This window comes from Melanotaenia boesemani, chromosome 1, assembly GCF_017639745.1.
Source record: "Melanotaenia boesemani isolate fMelBoe1 chromosome 1, fMelBoe1.pri, whole genome shotgun sequence".
NCBI classification, from domain to species: Eukaryota; Metazoa; Chordata; class Actinopteri; order Atheriniformes; family Melanotaeniidae; genus Melanotaenia; species Melanotaenia boesemani.
This window is the reverse complement of record NC_055682.1, coordinates 32,464,923-32,483,931: the sequence shown is the minus strand read 5'-3', so window position 1 is coordinate 32,483,931 and position 19,009 is coordinate 32,464,923. Positions and strand designations below refer to the sequence as shown.

Genomic DNA, 19,009 nt, shown 5'->3' with positions numbered 1-19,009 from the left:
ACATGTGACTGCATTCCACTTTAGATGGTGTTTGTTGTGAGATCAAACCTAATTTGATCCCTTATGGGGAATATAGTAGTAGTTCTAAACCCTCATGGGACCACTCATGCAAAAATTTAAACCAGTGTTTCTCAATCCTGGTCCTCAGGGAGCCCTGCCCTCAGTGTTTTAGAGCAGAGATCCTCAGTCCTGGCCTTCGTGGGCCAGGGTCCTGCAGGTTTAGAGGTTAGAAGTCATCTAATTACCCACTGGTTTGAGTCAGGTGTGCTACAGCAGGGTTTCCATACTTCAACAAACCTGACCCAAATGGAACTTGATGAGCAGTTAAATTAATCTGAATCAGATGTGCTTCAGTTGGCAACATGTAAAACTTGCAGGACAGGGGTCCTGGGGATCAGGGTTGAGAAACGCTGACTTAAAGCCTTGACAGTGCAGCTTACATTAACAAAAACATATATTGAACTATATATTGTACCTCAAAATAGACTAGATACACGAGAAACAGATACCCATCATACAAACAACACAACAGTGACAATATTAGTATAACACAGATGTTAACAACACCTTTCCCTCTAGCGCCTCTGCCTCCTGCAAACCTTACCAGGTGGGATAGTGAACCCAGGGGGCAGCTGAATGGTTGTCTGCTGTTGAGGCGGTCTGACAATCAGCTGGGGGGCTACAATCCTTTGAGGTGATGTAAGTCCAGGACGGGGTTGAGACTGTGCAGAAGTGGCCACAGCAGGTGTTGGAGAGGGAGCTGTGGGCCTAACCATACTAATGGTAGTAGTCACTGATGTGGTCTGAACAGTTCCACATACAGAAGTAGTTGTCATCCCTGTAACACACGCAGCAGATGTAGCACAACTCAGAGGTTGCGTTGCGGTTGTAGTTGTAGCAGCTGCTGCTGTAGTTGTTGCTGGTGTGACAACAGAGGAAGCAGAGGACACAGTGTTTATTACAGAACTGACACTACTAGACTGGCTTGACATTACAATTTTGGACTGACTGTCGTCTATTTTGGAAGCCCCAGAATCCGTGACAGTTGTGCTGTGATCTCCGTGGGGAGCTGAAGATGTGGCGGGACCAGTACGAGCGCTCTGCTGGACAAGGGCCGTAACACTGGTCCCGTTGCCGTTCTGGGCTATACTGGCTACAATATGACTCGGGAGTCTATGCAAAGCAATAGTAGGAGTCCCACGGTCGAGAGCAATAGCAGACTGACCTACAGGCAGGCTTGCATTAGATAGAGTAAAAGTCGAAGTGTTGATAGAGGATGTGACCGGTCGGGTAGAGTTTGGGGTAGTTGGACAGGCGTCCACAGAGCTTACGTTTTCGGCCACCGCTGCGTTGCTGTTCCTTCTTGTCGTTACAGCTGCGCCGTTAAAACTCTTTATCCGAGCCGAAGAGCTCCTTCTCGGTGTCGTTATCCGTTTCCTCGGTGGGTTTCCCTCCGTCTGCGTCTCTCCTGAGTCCGGGGTAACCTTAGCGCTCCGGTTGGATGCGGTGCTGATGCTGTCTTGCGGAGATGCCAAAGTTGACACACCAGATGCGGTCAGTGTTGTGATGGATGCTCCATGTGATTGCGAACCGCTGCTAGTGGCGTTCACACAGGCAACCGAAGTGGTGGAAGGATCGCCAAAAGGAGGAGTACAGCCCAATGAAGGAGACGTGACAGTTTTATCCGGGCTAACGTCTTTAGAGTTGATCTCCTGGTGCATCTCAGGTTTATTACGCCGTCCTTGTTGTTGTTGTTCTAGTGTTGTGGTGCTCACTGGAGCTGGTAGCGTTTTTCCTAAGTGATGGTTAGCAGGGGCCACAGAGCCAGCGCCTCCGTTTTCGTCTGTTTTACCCACTGGGCTGCTTTGCCCAATAAGCTGTGACTCTAATGAGCCCACTAAGTCGCTAACAGCTTTTTCATCCACCTCTGAAAAGAGCATATCTTCCAGGGGGTCGGAGGCGCCCGCCATCTCTGATCACTGATAGCTGTCTTGTATTTTTTTACAATGCGCCTGCGTGTTACTAGGCATTGTGGGAATGAATCTGACGTCATTAAATGAGGGGGAACATCCTAGTTGTATGAAATAGGCTGTGTTTTCTTCAAGGCTAATTTAATTGCATTGTAATGGAAAAAATGTTGTAAATGCGTAATTACTGTGCAACTATAGCCGTCCCCAGCAAACTATGTGGTATCGTGTACAATGGTTTTGTTTTAGGGTTTTACATTACTTAAAAAAGGAGGGAAATGTCAATAAATCATGCTATAACCCAGCACACACACACACACACATATATGTGTGTGTGATATCGCGATAAGATAGAGCATTTCAAACATCAGTTAATTTTCCTTAACAAACTTCCTTTAATTTTTCCTTTTAAAATGACATTTCCCAAAATACCATACGCATTCCATTAACAAGATTTTTCCCCAGAAAATTACCTTTCTTTATTCATGAGAAACAGTAAACTAAGGAGAAAATGAAGAATGAAGAGTAAGTTATCGCAAAAGAACAAACCGCAACCTTTCTCCCAGCATCCTTAGCGGCAGGGGAAGGAAAATGAAAACGGCCATGTCGTGGTAGAATTTGCGGTGAATGTGGATCGGGGTGCAACGTACTTACTTATGTAGCTTTTAAACAGCACGTCTGAAAATTGGACATTTAGACTGTCGTTTGAAAGGGAACGTATTCCGTGCAGATTAGTGTTTTCGTTAAATCAGCAGACAAACATGAGCGGAGGTGGAACGCCGTACATTGGTAGCAAAATTAGCCTAATTTCCAAGGCCGAGATCCGCTATGAAGGAATTTTGTACACTATTGACACTGAAAACTCGACAGTAGCTCTTGCTAAAGGTGAGACGAGTCGTAAAGAAGTTAATTGCATATTTCAAGAAGGTCATACACACAGCCTATGGGTACTAGCCGTGTTTATGTGAGATTGTTTCTGGTGACTTGGTAACATTAGCTAGCTTCAAGTTAGCCATCCGATAGCTAAATGCTGTAGTGCTGCGCACTGTTCTTTGTTTACGTTGTTTTTGAGCTAAGGATAAATCTTCAGTACAGAAAGACATAATAAAGGAAATGCACGCATTTTTAGTTTAATATAACTTTTGATAAATTTTCAGTTGTACTTTTTTTTTATATTTTCTTTTTCTTTTTTAGAGACTTTGGTTTTTAAATGGTGTCACTTGATGGAATTGACCTTATGTTATGTGCCTTAAAGGATGTCCTACTGATTTGACCACATGCACTAGTTTGGTTTGAAAAGTAACACTGGTGGATATTTTAGCGTGGATATTGATAGAAGTTTTTTTTTTTTTTTTTTTTTTTTTTCTTTTTCTTTTAAGTCCACTGTCTTTTTAAGTGGAATTGTCTGTGTATATCAACGTAGTTTAATCTGTATATTAAAAACAAAATAACAACTTAAGGATTACTGTTAATTAACTTGTTAATTTTTCCAAACAGTTCGCTCTTTTGGCACTGAAGACCGTCCCACCGACAGGCCTATTCCACCTCGGGAGGAAGTGTTTGAGTACATCATCTTCAGAGGAAGCGATATAAAAGATCTGACAGTTTGCGAGCCACCCAAAGCCACTAGCAGTCTGCCTCAGGACCCTGCAATTGTCCAAGTATGTTCATTTTAAAAGCATTCTTCTCCAATTCATAATTTATCACGTTATATATGTATTATAAATGTAATTAGGAAATGCTTGTGTAATTAGCCAATCGCAGCTTTGTGCAATTAATTTTCAGGCTGGTTATAGAGCAGAAGTCTCCTCTTCCTCCTTCAGCTCCTGCTCTTCCTAAACAGTGTTACCAACTTAGCGACATTTGAAGCTTGTCTGTGGTTATACAGACTAGCTTCTTTCCACCAGGTCCCCATAGCTATTGTTTGTCTCAGACCAGCAGCATGTTCTGCCCGGTGGGATCTGGAAAAAATTAGCCTGAACACATTTTGTTTTCACGTTGAAATCGCATCAATAAAATGTAGCGCGACATTAATATACGGCTCTATGATGCGGCTTGACCACAGGTCCGCAGCGGTGGTGAAACATTGGACTGTAGCCATGTCCTTCACAACACCCTCACCACACTCATCATGCAGGGCAGGGAGACGCTCCACTAACATGGATGTCTCTATATTATTTAGTCGCAGCTCACAAAAATTGAACATTTTTCTATTTACTTGTCGCGTCACAAGCTCCCATGTGCACGTCTGCGTGAACGAGCGCAACATTTCACATGCACAGATGTCGTCTGTCGCTTCGCTGGAGGGGGGCAGTGATTTCCGCCTCATCGCCTCATCAATTTTATTATTTTTTACTGTTCTTAACATTTAACATAGCTATTGTTTGTCTCAGACCAGCAGCTATGTTCCCCCTGGTGTGATCTGGAAAAAATAGTCTGGAGACATTTTGTTTTCACGTTGAAACCCGCGTCAATAAAGCGTAGAGCGACATTTCTATACGGCTCTGGTGCGGCTTGACCACAGGTCCGTAGCGGTGGCGTTTGTCCAAAGTGTTGATGAGTTTGTTAAATCCCGGGTTGTTCACTGTGTTAATTGAGAAAAAAGTTCTGTTTGTTTATGACGTTTGTCTCTCTGTGACTCTGGGAGCTGGTGGATTATTTAGTTGCGACTCACAAAAATTGAACATTTTTCTATTTTTTTGTGTTGCGTCGCAAGCCCCCGTGTGCACGTCTGCCTGCACGAACGCAACATTTTACATGCACGACTGTCGCTTGGCTGGAGGAGGGCAGCGATTTTCGCTTCCTCGCGCAAGTTTACATAGAAAATGATGGAGAAGAAGCGACTCCGCCTCCCGTGTGTCCAGGTGTCTGCAACTCGTTCTGAGTAAAACTAAAGCGGTCGGGGTTGTGGGAGGAGTCTGCAGCAAAGCGCTGCAATGACAGCTGCGCTCGATTTGAAAACAGCACAAATTGAAAGACAAAAAATAATCGGACCATTTCATTTTTATGATCGTTCAAAACCCAGATCGTAATTGCAATTAAAATTCGATTAATTGCCCAGCCCTATTGGACAAAACCAAAATTTAGATCTGATCATTTCAGTCACACTAAATTTGAGCATTGGACCGTTTCCATAGCATGTTTTGGCTCAGGTGTGTCCCATTATATTAATTATATCTCCAGACCCATGAAAAGGACTCACCTAAATCGGATCTTGACCAACATGGATTAAAGTAGTCCAAAACACTTGTGCCTTTATGTCATAATGCAAACACAAAAATGTATTTGCTCTGGACAAAGTACAGTGTATTATTTTCCTGCTAATTGTTTAATTTAGGTGATAATTTGGTGTTTATTTCAGCTCCTTGACGATTTTCACAGTAAATACAGTTGAGAATTAAAAATAACCTACTTCAGCACTTATATTTACAGATTATTCATATTTTTGCAGATACCAAGGTACTGTACCAAAAACACATTGTGCCTTCAGCAGATGCCTTTGTCGATGTCTTTTTTTTTCATTGCACAAATCTGCTGCTGTAAAACTTCTTATCAAAATGGTTTAAGAAAGTTTTTTGTTTGTTTTGTTTATTTTTTTTTCTATTAATTGATTTTATTAATCAATAAGTGTGTGCTGTGTCTTGTGAGTGATATAAGAATAAATGGATTCCAAAATATATGAATTTTCAACTGACTATATATTTGCTTTTGTAGTCATCAATTGGATCCAGCAATGCTGCAACGGCACCACCATTCCAGTCTCCTGGGTCCTATGCACCATTCAGCAGGGCCCCTGTTCCATCATACAGCCAGTTTGGAGTTACACCCCTCGGGTCCCAGTCATTTGGACCTACTGCAACAGGAGGTAAGGAGTATTACCAGTTCAAAGCAGGCTAGATCATATACCAAGCAGACATTGATCTACTACAACATGGAACAGAGAAGATAATTGTTTTCCTCAGACAGTTTAGAAATGCATACACATTTTTTCTGATCTGTTAACTCAGTAGAATTTAATAAACTAGGTAAAAGTTCCAAAAAAAAGTTATATTCACTGTCCTAACCTACTGTATCTAAACCCTTTGAAATGACTTCACAAACAATAGAACTGTTCTCAAATAGGTCATGTGAACAAAATGCCTTTTTTGTTTTTTTTTAGAGCAATGTTTCAGGCCTGCCCAGATAAATCAAGCCCAGTTGCATTTCACCTTTCCAGTTTCTTGCAGGACACCTGCATCCCATTACATTTCAAACAGGGGATAATGAGCACATTATCCAACATTTCTGATAAAAAAGTAAAATAAGTGGTCTCTGTCAAGCTTGTTTTTTTGTTTTGTTTTGTTTTTTTATATTACTGCTAAGTGAAGATAATATTTATAATTGCCCATAATTATTTTTTTGTTTGTTTTTGTGTTTTTTTAAATCCACATGTTAGAGGTGTTCTGGGTATTATTGGGTATTTTGGTCCATTGATGTGATGTTTTCATTGTTTTTATTCTTGGTTTGAATGCTTGCAACTACTTCACTTTGCCTTTTTCTTTTTGCAGGACGCTCTAGTCCTCCACGTGAGTCTTTGACAAAAAGTTCCACAGTGGAGCAGGCAGTGCAGGCCCCACCATCATCTGCCCCTGGTCTAATTGCAGTAGTAGGACAGAGGAGTCAGACAGCTCCCAAACCCACCAGCACCTCCACTGGCAGCCAGAAACCTCCAGACCTCCTGGAGCAGAAAAAAGGTTCCTGCAGACTTGTTATAATATTTTATTTTCTTTCATTATGAATTGCTGAAGAGTTAAGATGTTGGGTATCTTCTGAAAAAAAAGCAGTGAAAGGGGGGGCTTAAGTGTTTTGTAACTTAGTTTATAAGACAGTGATCTGTGAGACAGGATTGTGATCTCGTGGCTCCAGCTATGCAGACTGCCTGCTCGGGCTCTCTGTGTCTGACATGCTCCCGGTGTGAGTTGACGAGGTCCGAACGAAGGCGCGGGCAGAACACAGCGCACACGGACCCAGTGGAAATTAGCCGTTAGGTAGCTCAAAAACTGGTAGGACTAGGCTACCATGTAACGCCGCTCAACAAGGAAAAAAATAAACTGTAGGCAAAATTCAACTCACCCTGCAGTCTAACATCACCATGTTTTTTTTTTTTTTTTTTTCTTTCCCTCTCCCCGACCTCTTTTCGTAACAATTCCCTCAGCCTCTCCCTACTGCGACATCTTTTGCAATTTGCATGCTTCCTGTTGTTGTTTAAGAGGCACATGGCTTGGTGACGAAACATGCCTGGGTCTGTGTTTGTGATTGGTTGGGAGGAAGTAATGACTGTATTATTAATAGTATTAAGCTACATGATGGGCTATAATGAGAAAGGAAGGGAAACTGTGTTTTTCTATTGATCTTTTTATCTACCTTTTTTTTTTTTTTTTTTTTTTTTTTCGCATCATACGTCTGTCGATCGATACGTATCGTTATTGAATTATCGTCCAGCCCTAGCCAGGAGTAATGTCCACAGTTCTTTTGTGTAGATGTGTCATTTTAAAGGACAGTCATCAATGAAGCAGCCTACCAATCAAATGTTTATAGTGGTGTGACCATATGGAAACCACGCCTAGCAAAAAAAAAAAAAAAAGAAAGCCAATTGCTAACCTATTTGACCTCAGTTCCCAGCCGTGTGTTGGAGGATTACATCACTAATACCTTCTTGGAAGGTTGAAATGATTCAGTGTGTTACGATTCAGATGCGATTACAAAACGTTTGATGCATCATTTCTCCTTGTGTGACTACTCGACTACTACTACTTTCCGAGTGGAAACGTGTAACATGGTTTCTCATATTTGATGTGACAAACAACGAAGAAAAAACCCTTCATCTGTTGATTAATACAACTTCTGTTTCCACCACATCAGAGCTGCATCCGATCCTATTGGTCCATCCATATTTTTATCAGAACTTTTACTGTGTTCGTCCAAGTCTGACTGTGAGATACCATATATCTCCTGGCCAGAGCTGCCTATCCAACACCGACATGCTAGAAAGTTTTGGTTGTGTTTACCAAGAATGCCCTGAGTTGAACCCACAATGATCTTTGTGTTATCGTCTGCTTCCTGCATTTGGTACACTTGAAGCTAACCAAGAGCTAAGTTTGTAGGCGGACCAGAGTTAATTTCTTTGAGCCACATCAGAGTTTGTGCATTCACACTTCCCCAAACAAACCAGACTTTCCAAGCAAATGAAGCCACCAATAGAAGCGAAATTACCTCTGCATGTTAGATTTTAATGCAAAAGGTACTGGTTGGATTTCACACTCCGCTATTGTGTCTGTTATGAGCGCTCCATAGACTGCCCAGACACTGCACTTCTTTACTTTCAAGTTCCACCTTTTGCCTTCCCCAAGGTGTTCTTATTTAAGTTAGTTTAGATTTGTATGTAGATTCAGAATTGTCCGCATTTACATCTAAAGAATAAAAAAATATCCTCACCCCTCATCTCTAGTCAGCTGTGAAGCAAAACCAGTAAGAAGAAAAAAAACAACTTTTTAAACATTGCTTCATAGAAAATGAGCTTCAGATTTGGCATTTCCATCTGTCTTAATGTGCTACTATAAAACGGGCAAAAGACACGGTTAAAACTTTCCTGCTAAATTTAGATGTTTACATTTAGTAGTTGTCACAGTTTTTCTAATGCATAACTTCAAAAAGCACACCAAAGCATAAATTAGAGACTGTGCATGTGCCTTTCTCCGCTATTTTGGGAACACCCGGCTACTGTTTCCATCGACACTTTCATGTTTCTCACTAGTAAACTGTGTTAAAAATGCATCTAAAACACTGTTAAAAGAAACACACATACTGCGATAAACTCACAAGAAAAGTGAAGAGTTGTTCAAAGCAGAAACACTAATTATTAATAACTTATACCGTTACAGTCTTCTGAACAATTAATGAAGTTCAGGTTTAGATGTGTTGCCACTAGATAAGATGAAATCCTCATCATAAATTCAGAATTAGATGAGATCAAAAAGAGGAGAGCCACTGCTGAAACGATGTAAATAAACAGCAGGTACATCCAAAATGGCCATTTCTCCCACAATTCTGTGCGTTGATGACATCAGTGTGTATTCACTGTCCAAAAGAAATGCTTATTATTAAGCTTGTTAGGATCATTCCTGAGAAGCCGCCATTGCTGCCACGGTGCTGTAACCCAGCGCTGAGAGCAGGGTCAGAATGCTACGGCTCATTTACTTGTTTATGTTCAATAAAATAGCAAAAACTGTAATTGCTTGTTTGTACTTTGTCATTGTGGAGTATTGTGTGTACATTGAGGGAACACAATAAATTGAATCCATTTGACAAACAAGGAGTCTGATAACCCGGAAATCTTTTCCTGTTCAGCTCCTGAGGTTCAGAAAGCATCACAACCAGATAACGAACATGGTGCTGTTGAAAACCGGGATCCCAACAAGCACCAAGTTGGTAAGTAATTACTTACTTCAATTAATAATGTACAAAACATTCATTAAGTGAAATGTTAATTTGTTGTTTTTGTACCTTTTTAACTGTGTAAATGTGTAATGCTTTTGAAAAACTTGTATGGTGTACTGTCAGAAAATCGCTTGTTAACATTTTGCTCGTTGTCAGGATATTCCTTGATTTTGCTTTTCTCTCGTCTCTCAGCTGGTCCTCAGTCTAACCGCCGTGGTCGTGGAAGAGGAAACCGCAGCAGAGGCAAAGTGAATATGCGCCGAGATGGCACCATGAAGTTTGATGAAGACTTTGACTTTGAGACTGCAAATGCCCAGTTTCACAAAGATGAAATTGACAAGGAGCTCCAGAGCAAGCTTAAACTGAAAGGTACCTCGCTAACACTGAATGGCAACAATAGGACGAAGATCAGCAAACAAACTTGGCACTATTTAATTACCAATCCTGATGAGCAGTGTAGGCCGCTGGCAACAGGACAAGAAATGAGAAAAGACCACTGACAACTCTGTCCTTTTCACACTGTAAACACTGACAGCTGGTTTAGACGATGTAGAAGACAGGTTGTTGAACTAAATGTAAAAATTTCTTCCAACATAACCAGATGACAAACCTGAAAAGGCACTTAACGGAGAGGAAACTGCTGACTCAGAACACCCAGCCAACGAGGGGACCACTGAGGAGGAGGAGGCTGTGATAAACGCATGTTACTATGACAAGTCAAAGTCCTTCTTTGATAACCTGTCCTGTGATGGTTCAAGGTAAGAATATGAGCCTTTCACTGCGCCGCTGATGTAACTGTTGCTCGATCAGTTCCTTTGTTGTGCCTGAATCTCCTCAGGTGGGGACAGGGTGAACAAACGTTCAATCCCTTTTTATTTCCCTTCTCAAATTGAAAATGCTTTTTTTGTCATTTATTTTCTGGAGACAAAAATATTTCAACTCAAGATTTATTTTATCTCTTACAGTAAAATGGGTGAAGGTGGATATTCAAAGTAAGTCATATTTTCTCATGTTATGTTGGCTAAGGCACCAGATGTCAAACTGACTTAGAAATTTGTTAACATGTTATTTTCACTTATGAATGGTGTGTGTTTGTGTGTCAGGGATCGCAGACCAACTTGGGCAGAGGAGAGACGCATGAACGCAGAGACGTTTGGCATCCCTCTCAGACACACTCGAGGAAGAGGAGGTTTCCGTGGCCGAGGATACATGGGGCCCCGTGGAGGCCGAGGGCGGCCAACCAGCAGAGGTTCCTTCGGGCCACCCCGGGGTGCCCCACCTGGTTTCAGGGGCGGATTCAGAGGTGGAAGAGGAGACAGAGATTTCTCTGACTTTGATTACAGGGTAAATCTAATCAGTAGAGTCTTTGCAAAGAATGTTATTAGTGTATGAAAGATGATTGGTGCCCATCCTAAACTCATACTTTTTTAACGTTTGTGTGTGTGTGTGTGTGTTGTTTTTCCAGAAGAATAACAAGGTGGCTGCATAGTACTGTCGTCGGGGATCCACAAAGAATTGTAGCCGCTCTTCATGAAATTATTTCCGTTGTAGATTTTTCTTTGTTTGGTTTTTTTTGTTTCGGCATTTGACAGAAAGAATGAAGAAGTCGTGTCCGTCACCAGCACCTCAGTGGATGGTTTGACTTCAGGGGGTGATGCTCCCACTCCCTCTATCCACTTTGAGACTGTTTCTTTCTCTAAAAGTTTTGTTAGTTACAAAATGGACAAGATCACATACAAATAAGAAGCTTTGGAGTAGTTTTGTAGCTTTGCATCAGTCAGATTAATTTCCTACTAAAGTTGTCTGATATGTGGAGCTGTACGCCCTCTGATACTGTGAGCAGATCACAGTCATTGTGATCAAAAGCTTTATTTGTTTTTGTCTCATGTTTTGACATATTCTTGGCACCAAAATTGACAGGATTGCCTGTGATACCATTTGTTCTCTTTAGTTTGGTTTCCATATGTTCAGTATTTTTAATAAGTTGGCATTAAAAGTTCTGTTTTTAATTTCACACCTATTAATTGTTCATGATGTGAGATCAAAGCCAGCTGAGAGAAACAGAAATCTGACCTGAATATTGTAAAGATTGAATGTATATCTGGCACATCTTATTTCCACTACCCGATTTTTGCTTACCAAATAATCTGACTTCTTTTTATAAAACATTTTGTGTTTTGAATTGCTGGATCAACCTGTTAAACCCTCAAAGACCCTTGGTTAGTTGTTTGTGCTTTAGTTTAGTAGCTGCTCTTCTGCTGGCTCTGTATTAAAGATGATCTAATGCAGGCAGCCAATAGAGGCCAGTTCTTTACTCGGTCTACGTGGTTTACAACATCAGCTTTACATTTATTTGTAGACTGCAGGTTTTATTTGAGGCTGGATGTGTTTACGTAGGCTAATGTGGATTTATATGTTTGTTTTTTGTATATTTTAGTTCAAAGGAAACCTAAACATTCGAAAGAAATCGCTGTATTTTGCCAAAATATGTTTAGTTGAGATCACTTAACTGTCATGTGCTTGTTTGTCATTTGAGTACCACTCAAATCTACTTTCTGTCCCAAACGTACTGAGCAAGCTGTTGAAACACTTTTTTTTTTTTTTTTGCATCTTTTTGAATGGTCATTTGACTTCTTTTTCTGTTTTGTCTGTGGTCAGCATTTCTCACTGCAAACAAAAGCACTTGCAGTGTTGCAAGAGTTGTGTACTGAAAATGGAAAATCTTGTAACTGGATTAAATGATGTCTCAAAACATGTTCATACAAATTATTGCATTTTGTTAGAACTTGTAACCCACTGGCTTTTTGTAGCTCTTCACATTGCATTGTCAGTGTAATTGTTCTCAAGAGTGAATTTGTTTTTTTTACTGACTTGTGAACAAAGGGACAAGAACTGGATGTTGTGCCAGTAGTTTCAAGTGGGTTCATCGTCATAATTTTGGCTTCTATTTGTTGGTATTTAAGGGAGTGCCTTGTGAGTGGTTTCAGGTTTTTGTTTGTTTTCTTAAGTTGGTTTCTTCCACAGTATTTCTACCACTACCAGATGAAAGTAGTCCTTTTTCTCTATCTGTGGTTGTTAAGAAGACAGAAGCGCAAAAGTAAATATGTCTTGACCAGATATTCATACACAGCTGATCACGGCAGGATAGTCCAAGGAGTCATCACTTTGTATTGGCTTTTACAATAGCAATGTTGAATTTGAAACTAAAGTATTCAGACATTCAAAACTGACATTTTTCATATGTTTGTTACTCCTTCCAGTCACTGGAAATGTTTTGAGAATATCAGCAAATTGAAGTTTTTACAAGAAAAACTAATAAAGGGTTGTAAAATTGTGTTTGGCTTATTTTTTTATCTACACGTCAGGATTTTCACACATGCATCCTCTGACTCACAGCCATGTACCCGTGTATGTACTTGAAATATTAATGAAAGCATTCTTTTAAATTTTGGATGTGTAAATTCATATTGCAAAACATTTAAGTAATCATGCTGGCCTAATGAAAAGAGCTTGGATCATTTTAAAGTTTGCAGCTCAGTGTGAGGAAAATGTGTTTGCACAATTTTTTGTTTTCTACTTAAATTGTACATATAACTGTATAAATGTGAAAACAAAATGGGAATGAATTAAAAGAAAATGCAATGCTTAGATTAGCAATTCTTTAGTTTATGACCACCCTGTTGCTTCTTGGCTTCACGAGCAGTTTTTCACTTCAGTTAGATAAACATGAGCAGTGTGATGATAGAGGTTTTATGCAACCTGTCAACTTCAAAATAGCCTGTTATCTATTAGTAAAATATCTTTAATTATCAAGGAAGACATTCATGACAACTACAGTGTGACTTGCGTTTGGGGTTGTTCTTTCCTGATGCTATGAACGGAAACTAGCTCCTAAATTTTTTAAATTTGGCAAGAAGGTTATACATCAGGCCGTTCTTACAAGCAGTGAGTAAATAATTTTCATATTATATTTTTCTTCACCCTTACTGTAGCGATTGGTTTATTTCTGACTTTATTGTGTATTACTATTTTTACATTTAGCTAGATTTAGCTATGTTTGAAAAACAATCCAGCTATAAATAATCCGGTATTTAAAGACAAGGTGTTTGCTTGCCACAAACTGTCCAGCAGATGGCGCTAGAACAACTGGTTCTGCTGTATGTCTATATATTCGATAAAGAAGAAGAAGAACCGCGAAGAAGGAAGGCGCGCCACTCAGATGTAAATATAAACACATGTGAAATAGTTGCAACTGCACAAAAATGTCGATTGTCTTTGTACCAAAGAAACTCCGGGGAAAGGCAAAAGTCAACCAAGAAACAATACAAAGGGTAAGATACCGTTAGGGTATGTTTACGAAGCCAAAAAAGCAACCGGCGCATTAGCAGTTAGCCGATAGCTAGCTATCTCCCGAGTGTATCCAGTCACTACTCAGTTGTAATCAAATTTTATGTCCACTTTACACAGTATTTATTTAGCAATCTGTTTCGTGAAAACGAGGAGTGTATCACCCAATGTCTCGACCATAATTTCTGATTAGTTAATGTCAAAATTACGGTAACTCAGTAACGTAGCTTCTTCCGTATTGTCTGTTCTAGCTGCTGGATGAAAACGACCAGCTTATACGATGCATCACAGAATACATGCAGAAAGGACGCGCTGTTGAGTGTGTCCAGTAAGTTAAGAAACTCTAAGTTACCTTCCACTCATGTCACCAGCAAAATGTGCTTAATAATCTGCTTATACAATCAAATCTGTACTCTGGGAAATGGTTTGTGTTTGTGGTCCGATGCGCAGCCCTGCTTACCCTGACAATTTTTGCTTATCAGATACCAACAGATCCTGCACCGCAACATTGTTTATCTAGCAACCATAGCTGATGCTAGCCCTGACAACATTCCTCCCTCTACAAACGTAAGGACAAAACAAGATTCTTTGCAATGATTTACATATTAGCATGATTGAACTAATGCTAATGTCCCTTTCCAGTGTACATCCAGTGAAGTTTCAACATCTGCAATGAATGGACATGAAGTAACACACTGATTAATAAGAAAATGTTTATTTTTACACCGCAACTTTCATGTGTAAACTCACAAGCCGTTTTCAAAATGTATTATTTAACAGAATGCACAATAAAATATATATGTTTTTAAGTGGTTCTGTCTGCTTCCCCCCCCCCCCCCCCCCCCCCCCCCCAAGTCACGTCAGAGACCGGGTTGTAGCAGTTATGTTTATTAGCAGCTGGCACTTTAAGTCTTACTGTAAGGAAAACATGTGAATATTAATGTTTAAGAAGAAGACAAGCACCAATTCAAATTGCTAGTTATTTTTATTCATTTTTTGCATTGCTGGTACACTTGGAAAAAGTCAGTTGCCAGCTCAAGAGAACAATAAGCAACATAAGCCAAGCAGTCCCCCCTTCATATCTTCTATCAGGGCAACATGTTTTTATTATTATTTTTCTTAATCTTTTGTAGAAGCCACTAGTAAACCATTTGACACAGCTGAGAAGCTAACAGTTACAGTCCAAGGTCTGTAATGATGTCTTAAAAAAGGCTGCAACAGTTAGGGAGATAACACAGACAAAAAGCAACAAACTATATATCTTGATTGTGCAAAGCACATTAACTATAAAAAGATATATATTTATATGTATATACAGCAAACAATTCTCTGTAAACATGTTAAGTATGTTAGTTTTCTGAAAACATGGTGTCATTTCATAAATACAGGCAACATTGGCATCCGCAAACATCACGAAAAGATAACATTCTGGGCTTTTTAAATGCAGCCCATTGCCATAGAAACCGAAGGAACAAGGGCTTGAAAAAACACCCTCATCACACAATGTTTTAGTGTTTAGCATGGCATATTTGGTAACCTTTGTAGATAGATGGTGTAGTTCAACTCTGTAGGAAAAAATGTGCTTTTTCACATTGGGAGGTGGAAAATAATGTTTTATGTAATATGTCTACAATACTAACATACAGTTATGGTATAACATGTAAGAAAATACAAAAATAAGATTAATACTGTCAATAATTGTACAGAAAAAAAGTATTAAACAGAAGAAACGTTAGGTATATGGGAGTTAGTGTCAATCTGGAGTAAACAACCGCCAATTAGGGAGGAGGAAATGAAGATGTTCCCTAGTGCTTATCCAACAAGATGAGTACTGTTTAGCAATAATCTCAGATCACCTCTCATCTCTTCAGCACCGTACATCTTCTGAACAACACTTTGGTTGGAAATAATATTCTGCAAGTGCTATCAATACCAACATGGCACATAGTTACAGCTATAATTCTTAACTCTGGTCAGTTGATGAAAAAGTAGTGTATTTTTTCAAATTACACCTCTGCAGTGACTTACTATATTTATGCTGAGCCTGCTCAAAGCCTCTTGATAAAAAGTAAATATTTATATTTCAACTTCAGTATTTTACAAGCTATGAAACAGTAGATGGTAGCTGTACTCTGAGTCATCTTGCATGAGATTTGGCAGTTACAGCTATGTAGACACAGTATACTTATGGGCAAAATGAGAGCATTCCAAGCCCCTGCCCTCTTGCAATCTCCACCTCTGCACACACGCACGTGCACACACACACACACTCACACGTTCAGTTGCAGAAGCAAGTCGGTGACGGCCGCACACGTCTCCAGCTCTTGTCTGAGGAATATGTCAACTCACCAGACAAAAAACAACCACTAGACTAACTGCTGCCAGCATGACACATGCATCTTTCATAGTTAAAACATGGCAGTTCAAAAGAGTTCAAAATACATCTGTTCTTTCAAATGGGGATGTTTGACATGGAAAAATATAGATAGAAAAAATGTTGAACCAGTGTGTGTACTTAATGTTGCCTTTGAGGCTTTGAAATCTTCCAATTCAGTGGGTGTGCACTGTAATGGCTGCAGCTGAGCCCACTCAGTGGCTCATGCTAACAGAGCTGCAGGACCTCAGTGGCACATCACCTTGGACTGTTTGAATCAGTACTGGTGAAGGTAGGAGGGCCTCGTGTGCTCGTGTTTGAGGGGGAAAGATTTAAAGCCCTTGGTCATGGGTTTATGTTGTTGCTGCTGCTGCTGTTGCTGCTGGGTGAAGGGGAAACCAGAGATGCCGGTAGAGGGGGAGCAGTCACTTGCAGTGGACCACACAGGAGACTGCAACATCTGCATGGAGTCGCTCCACTGGGAGGAAGGAGGGATGTTCATCTGGTACAAGGAAGAGCTGGGATTGGGCATTGTGTTGGTGTGAGTGGAGTGCTGCCATGGTGCTTTGGGAGGCCATGTTTTAGTTTTGCTGTCCTGTTGACATGAGAGATGGTTTGGTTTGAAAGTTAATCATAAGTCACAGAAAATCAAATATTAGGATAAAAATGACCATTTATGAGATGAATTTTGAATCATTGATACATTACCTGGTTATCGTCACTGAGGTGATGGAGAGGGGGTGAAGGCAGAGTACACACCTCTGGCTCACCACAGCTGTGTTTTCTATAATAAAAAAAAATTATAAACATATTACAACCCAACAGGTTTACTTGAATATTATTTCACCAAAGCTGAACTTCAGTCACAATTTTGACTCAGATGAGTTTGACAGCAGCAGAGTCTATGCAAGGTCTAGCTAAACTTTTACATCTTCAGGAGCATTTCATCTTGTAAACAACGAATTATGATGAGAGGTCGCTGTTATGTGCTGATGATATCAGGTCAGTTTGATAGCTATTTGATAAGTTCAGAACTTGCCTCCTTTGTTTAACCGCTGCTACGAGGTCTGGCCCCGAAAACATGGAGAACAGGCTGTCGCCATTGGCTGAAGAGGTCTCATCACTAGAGCTTGCGGAGTCCCCCTGATTAGCTGACCAGCTGCTATTTACGGCCTCGCTGAGGACATGAACACAGAAGGCATTAGTGTTTTCCCATGATATTCTCTACAGAAGCGGTGTTTAAATTTATGACAGGATCACATTGATCTGACAACAGGGGAAAGAAAGTTCAACTTAGTTTTTAAAAACGATACCCTTTTACATAGTTTACAAGTGAGACAATAATCCCTGATGGCTGGTTGTTTACATCAGTCTGCTTTCCATGGCGTCTCACACTCAAAGGTGGAATTAAATGACAACACTCATGATAAACATGCTACATGCCTCATGGTGTTGGCCACATAAAGAGCTTAATTAAAACATTGTCTAACAGTATTCCAAACTATGATTCTTTAAAAAAAACACAGTTTCAAATCACCCTTGATCAGTTCTGGCAACACAGTAAAAAGATCAAGTACAAGCATTATCTGCTCTAGTCTTAAATCTCAACAAAGGAAAAGTCAGCGGGTTGTTATCCGAGTACCTCAGGCTGCACTCACATTTTATCACATTGATAAAATCTATTGCAAAGCCATGAAGAGTCTTAAAATTACACTGTAACTGAAAAGATTTTCTATTAAAATCTACAAGCACCAGAGGTTCCGCTGAACGTTGTCTTTCAAAATCCAAAAAATGTCTTATTACAAGCATTTTTAAGCATACATTTAATCTTTCAAAAAAGTTCAAATTGAACAATTATGCAGGACAAACTTGCATGTTAGGAAATGGAGATTAATAAGGTTAAAAGAAAATGAGGCCAGACACTGACCATGCTCTCAGATTTTAAGTAAGCATCTCACCAAGCTGATGCTTTTCCACAATGCGGAAAAACTGGCAAATACGTTCAACTCAGATACACAAAACTGCACAATTACAACTGAAATATGAATAGACAATTTGCAGGAAATAAACAAACTCAACGAAGACCTGCTGCAACACAGGCTGAAATCAAGCCTTTTTCTGCGATTTCATGTTGTTGTTTTTTTTTTTGAAGACATTCATTTTACCAGCAGGAAATCTGTTCATACTGAGTGAACTGGTGCATCATCTTGTAATCTGAAGTGGTCACAGACTTGCACCACACCTCAGGTCCATAACTCTACAGGGCTTTAACCACCAAGATAGAAAGCTGAATCAAGTCAAGGATGTCCCCATCTTTCCTGAGCAGGAGTCCCAACCACAGGGCTGTGAAGCATTAGTTATGGACAAGTGGTTGAGAAAAAGAAAACCCTGAAATATTATCTAATTGTTTAAGACACTGAACCCAGCATTTTGCATTATATTGACATTGAATGTAGCTACTGTTTGGCTAGTGTTTGATAAACTCAGCTACAGCTGTAATATTTAAAAAATTACTTAACTCAAATTCTGACTGAACTTAAGTGACCACAGACCAAATTAATTTAGACAAGTCGTGCCTTACGATGATTGGAGAACCCAAGTCTTCTTTTCTGTTTAACTTTGTTTTATATGGTGAACTTTATTATTAGTCTTCTAACCTTATTCATTTTTTTACTACAAAATGGAAAAATCTTTGCTAGCATTGGATCAGTGATGAGGCAGATGTGATGGGACTATGGATGGAAATTAACACATTCCTAAATCCAGTATATTTACGGCATGTTCATTTAAATGCACAGTCCCATTCAACAAAATGATCAAGTTAAAAAAAATGTATAGATACCTA

At 39.9% G+C, this 19,009-nt stretch overlaps 4 protein-coding genes across 9 annotated transcripts in view; 2 read left to right on the top strand and 2 right to left on the bottom strand.

Annotated features, from left to right (window-relative positions):
• The window catches only part of LOC121643525 (transcription initiation factor TFIID subunit 4-like), a 98,727-nt gene extending 96,744 nt beyond the window's left edge, over nucleotides 1–1,983 (bottom strand). For 5 of the 6 annotated variants that reach the window (XM_041990990.1, XM_041990995.1, XM_041991013.1 and 2 more), the window contains exon 1: nucleotides 605–1,983. In XM_041990990.1, the coding sequence (XP_041846924.1) occupies nucleotides 605–1,970 (1,366 nt within the window). In that variant the 5' untranslated portion in view covers nucleotides 1,971–1,983. The remainder of the gene's footprint in view (nucleotides 1–604) is intronic. The other variant, XM_041991000.1, reaches the window with a different exon arrangement.
• Nucleotides 1,984–2,530: 547 nt separating this feature from the next.
• Nucleotides 2,531–12,777, top strand: lsm14ab (LSM14A mRNA processing body assembly factor b). The gene is made up of 10 exons (XM_041986118.1): nucleotides 2,531–2,852; nucleotides 3,465–3,628; nucleotides 5,682–5,832; nucleotides 6,515–6,700; nucleotides 9,354–9,434; nucleotides 9,636–9,812; nucleotides 10,045–10,201; nucleotides 10,409–10,435; nucleotides 10,547–10,787; nucleotides 10,909–12,777. The coding sequence occupies exons 1-10, from the start codon at nucleotides 2,729–2,731 to the stop codon at nucleotides 10,930–10,932; spliced, it is 1,332 nt and encodes a 443-aa protein (XP_041842052.1). The 5' UTR covers nucleotides 2,531–2,728; the 3' UTR covers nucleotides 10,933–12,777.
• Nucleotides 12,778–13,633: 856 nt separating this feature from the next.
• Nucleotides 13,634–14,571, top strand: ss18l2 (ss18, like 2). The gene is made up of 4 exons (XM_041988804.1): nucleotides 13,634–13,774; nucleotides 14,042–14,118; nucleotides 14,273–14,357; nucleotides 14,433–14,571. Exons 1-4 carry the CDS (start codon nucleotides 13,706–13,708, stop codon nucleotides 14,487–14,489), a joined length of 288 nt encoding a protein of 95 aa, XP_041844738.1. The 5' UTR covers nucleotides 13,634–13,705; the 3' UTR covers nucleotides 14,490–14,571.
• Nucleotides 14,572–14,756: 185 nt separating this feature from the next.
• Nucleotides 14,757–19,009, bottom strand: part of LOC121637542 (granule associated Rac and RHOG effector protein 1-like) — a 35,134-nt gene continuing 30,881 nt past the window's right edge. Inside the window, exons 12-14 of the mRNA XM_041981765.1 lie at nucleotides 17,204–17,341; nucleotides 16,873–16,948; nucleotides 14,757–16,759 (exon numbers count right to left, since the gene is read on the bottom strand). Coding sequence (XP_041837699.1) covers nucleotides 16,442–16,759; nucleotides 16,873–16,948; nucleotides 17,204–17,341 — 532 coding nt within the window. The 3' untranslated portion in view covers nucleotides 14,757–16,441. The remainder of the gene's footprint in view (nucleotides 16,760–16,872; nucleotides 16,949–17,203; nucleotides 17,342–19,009) is intronic.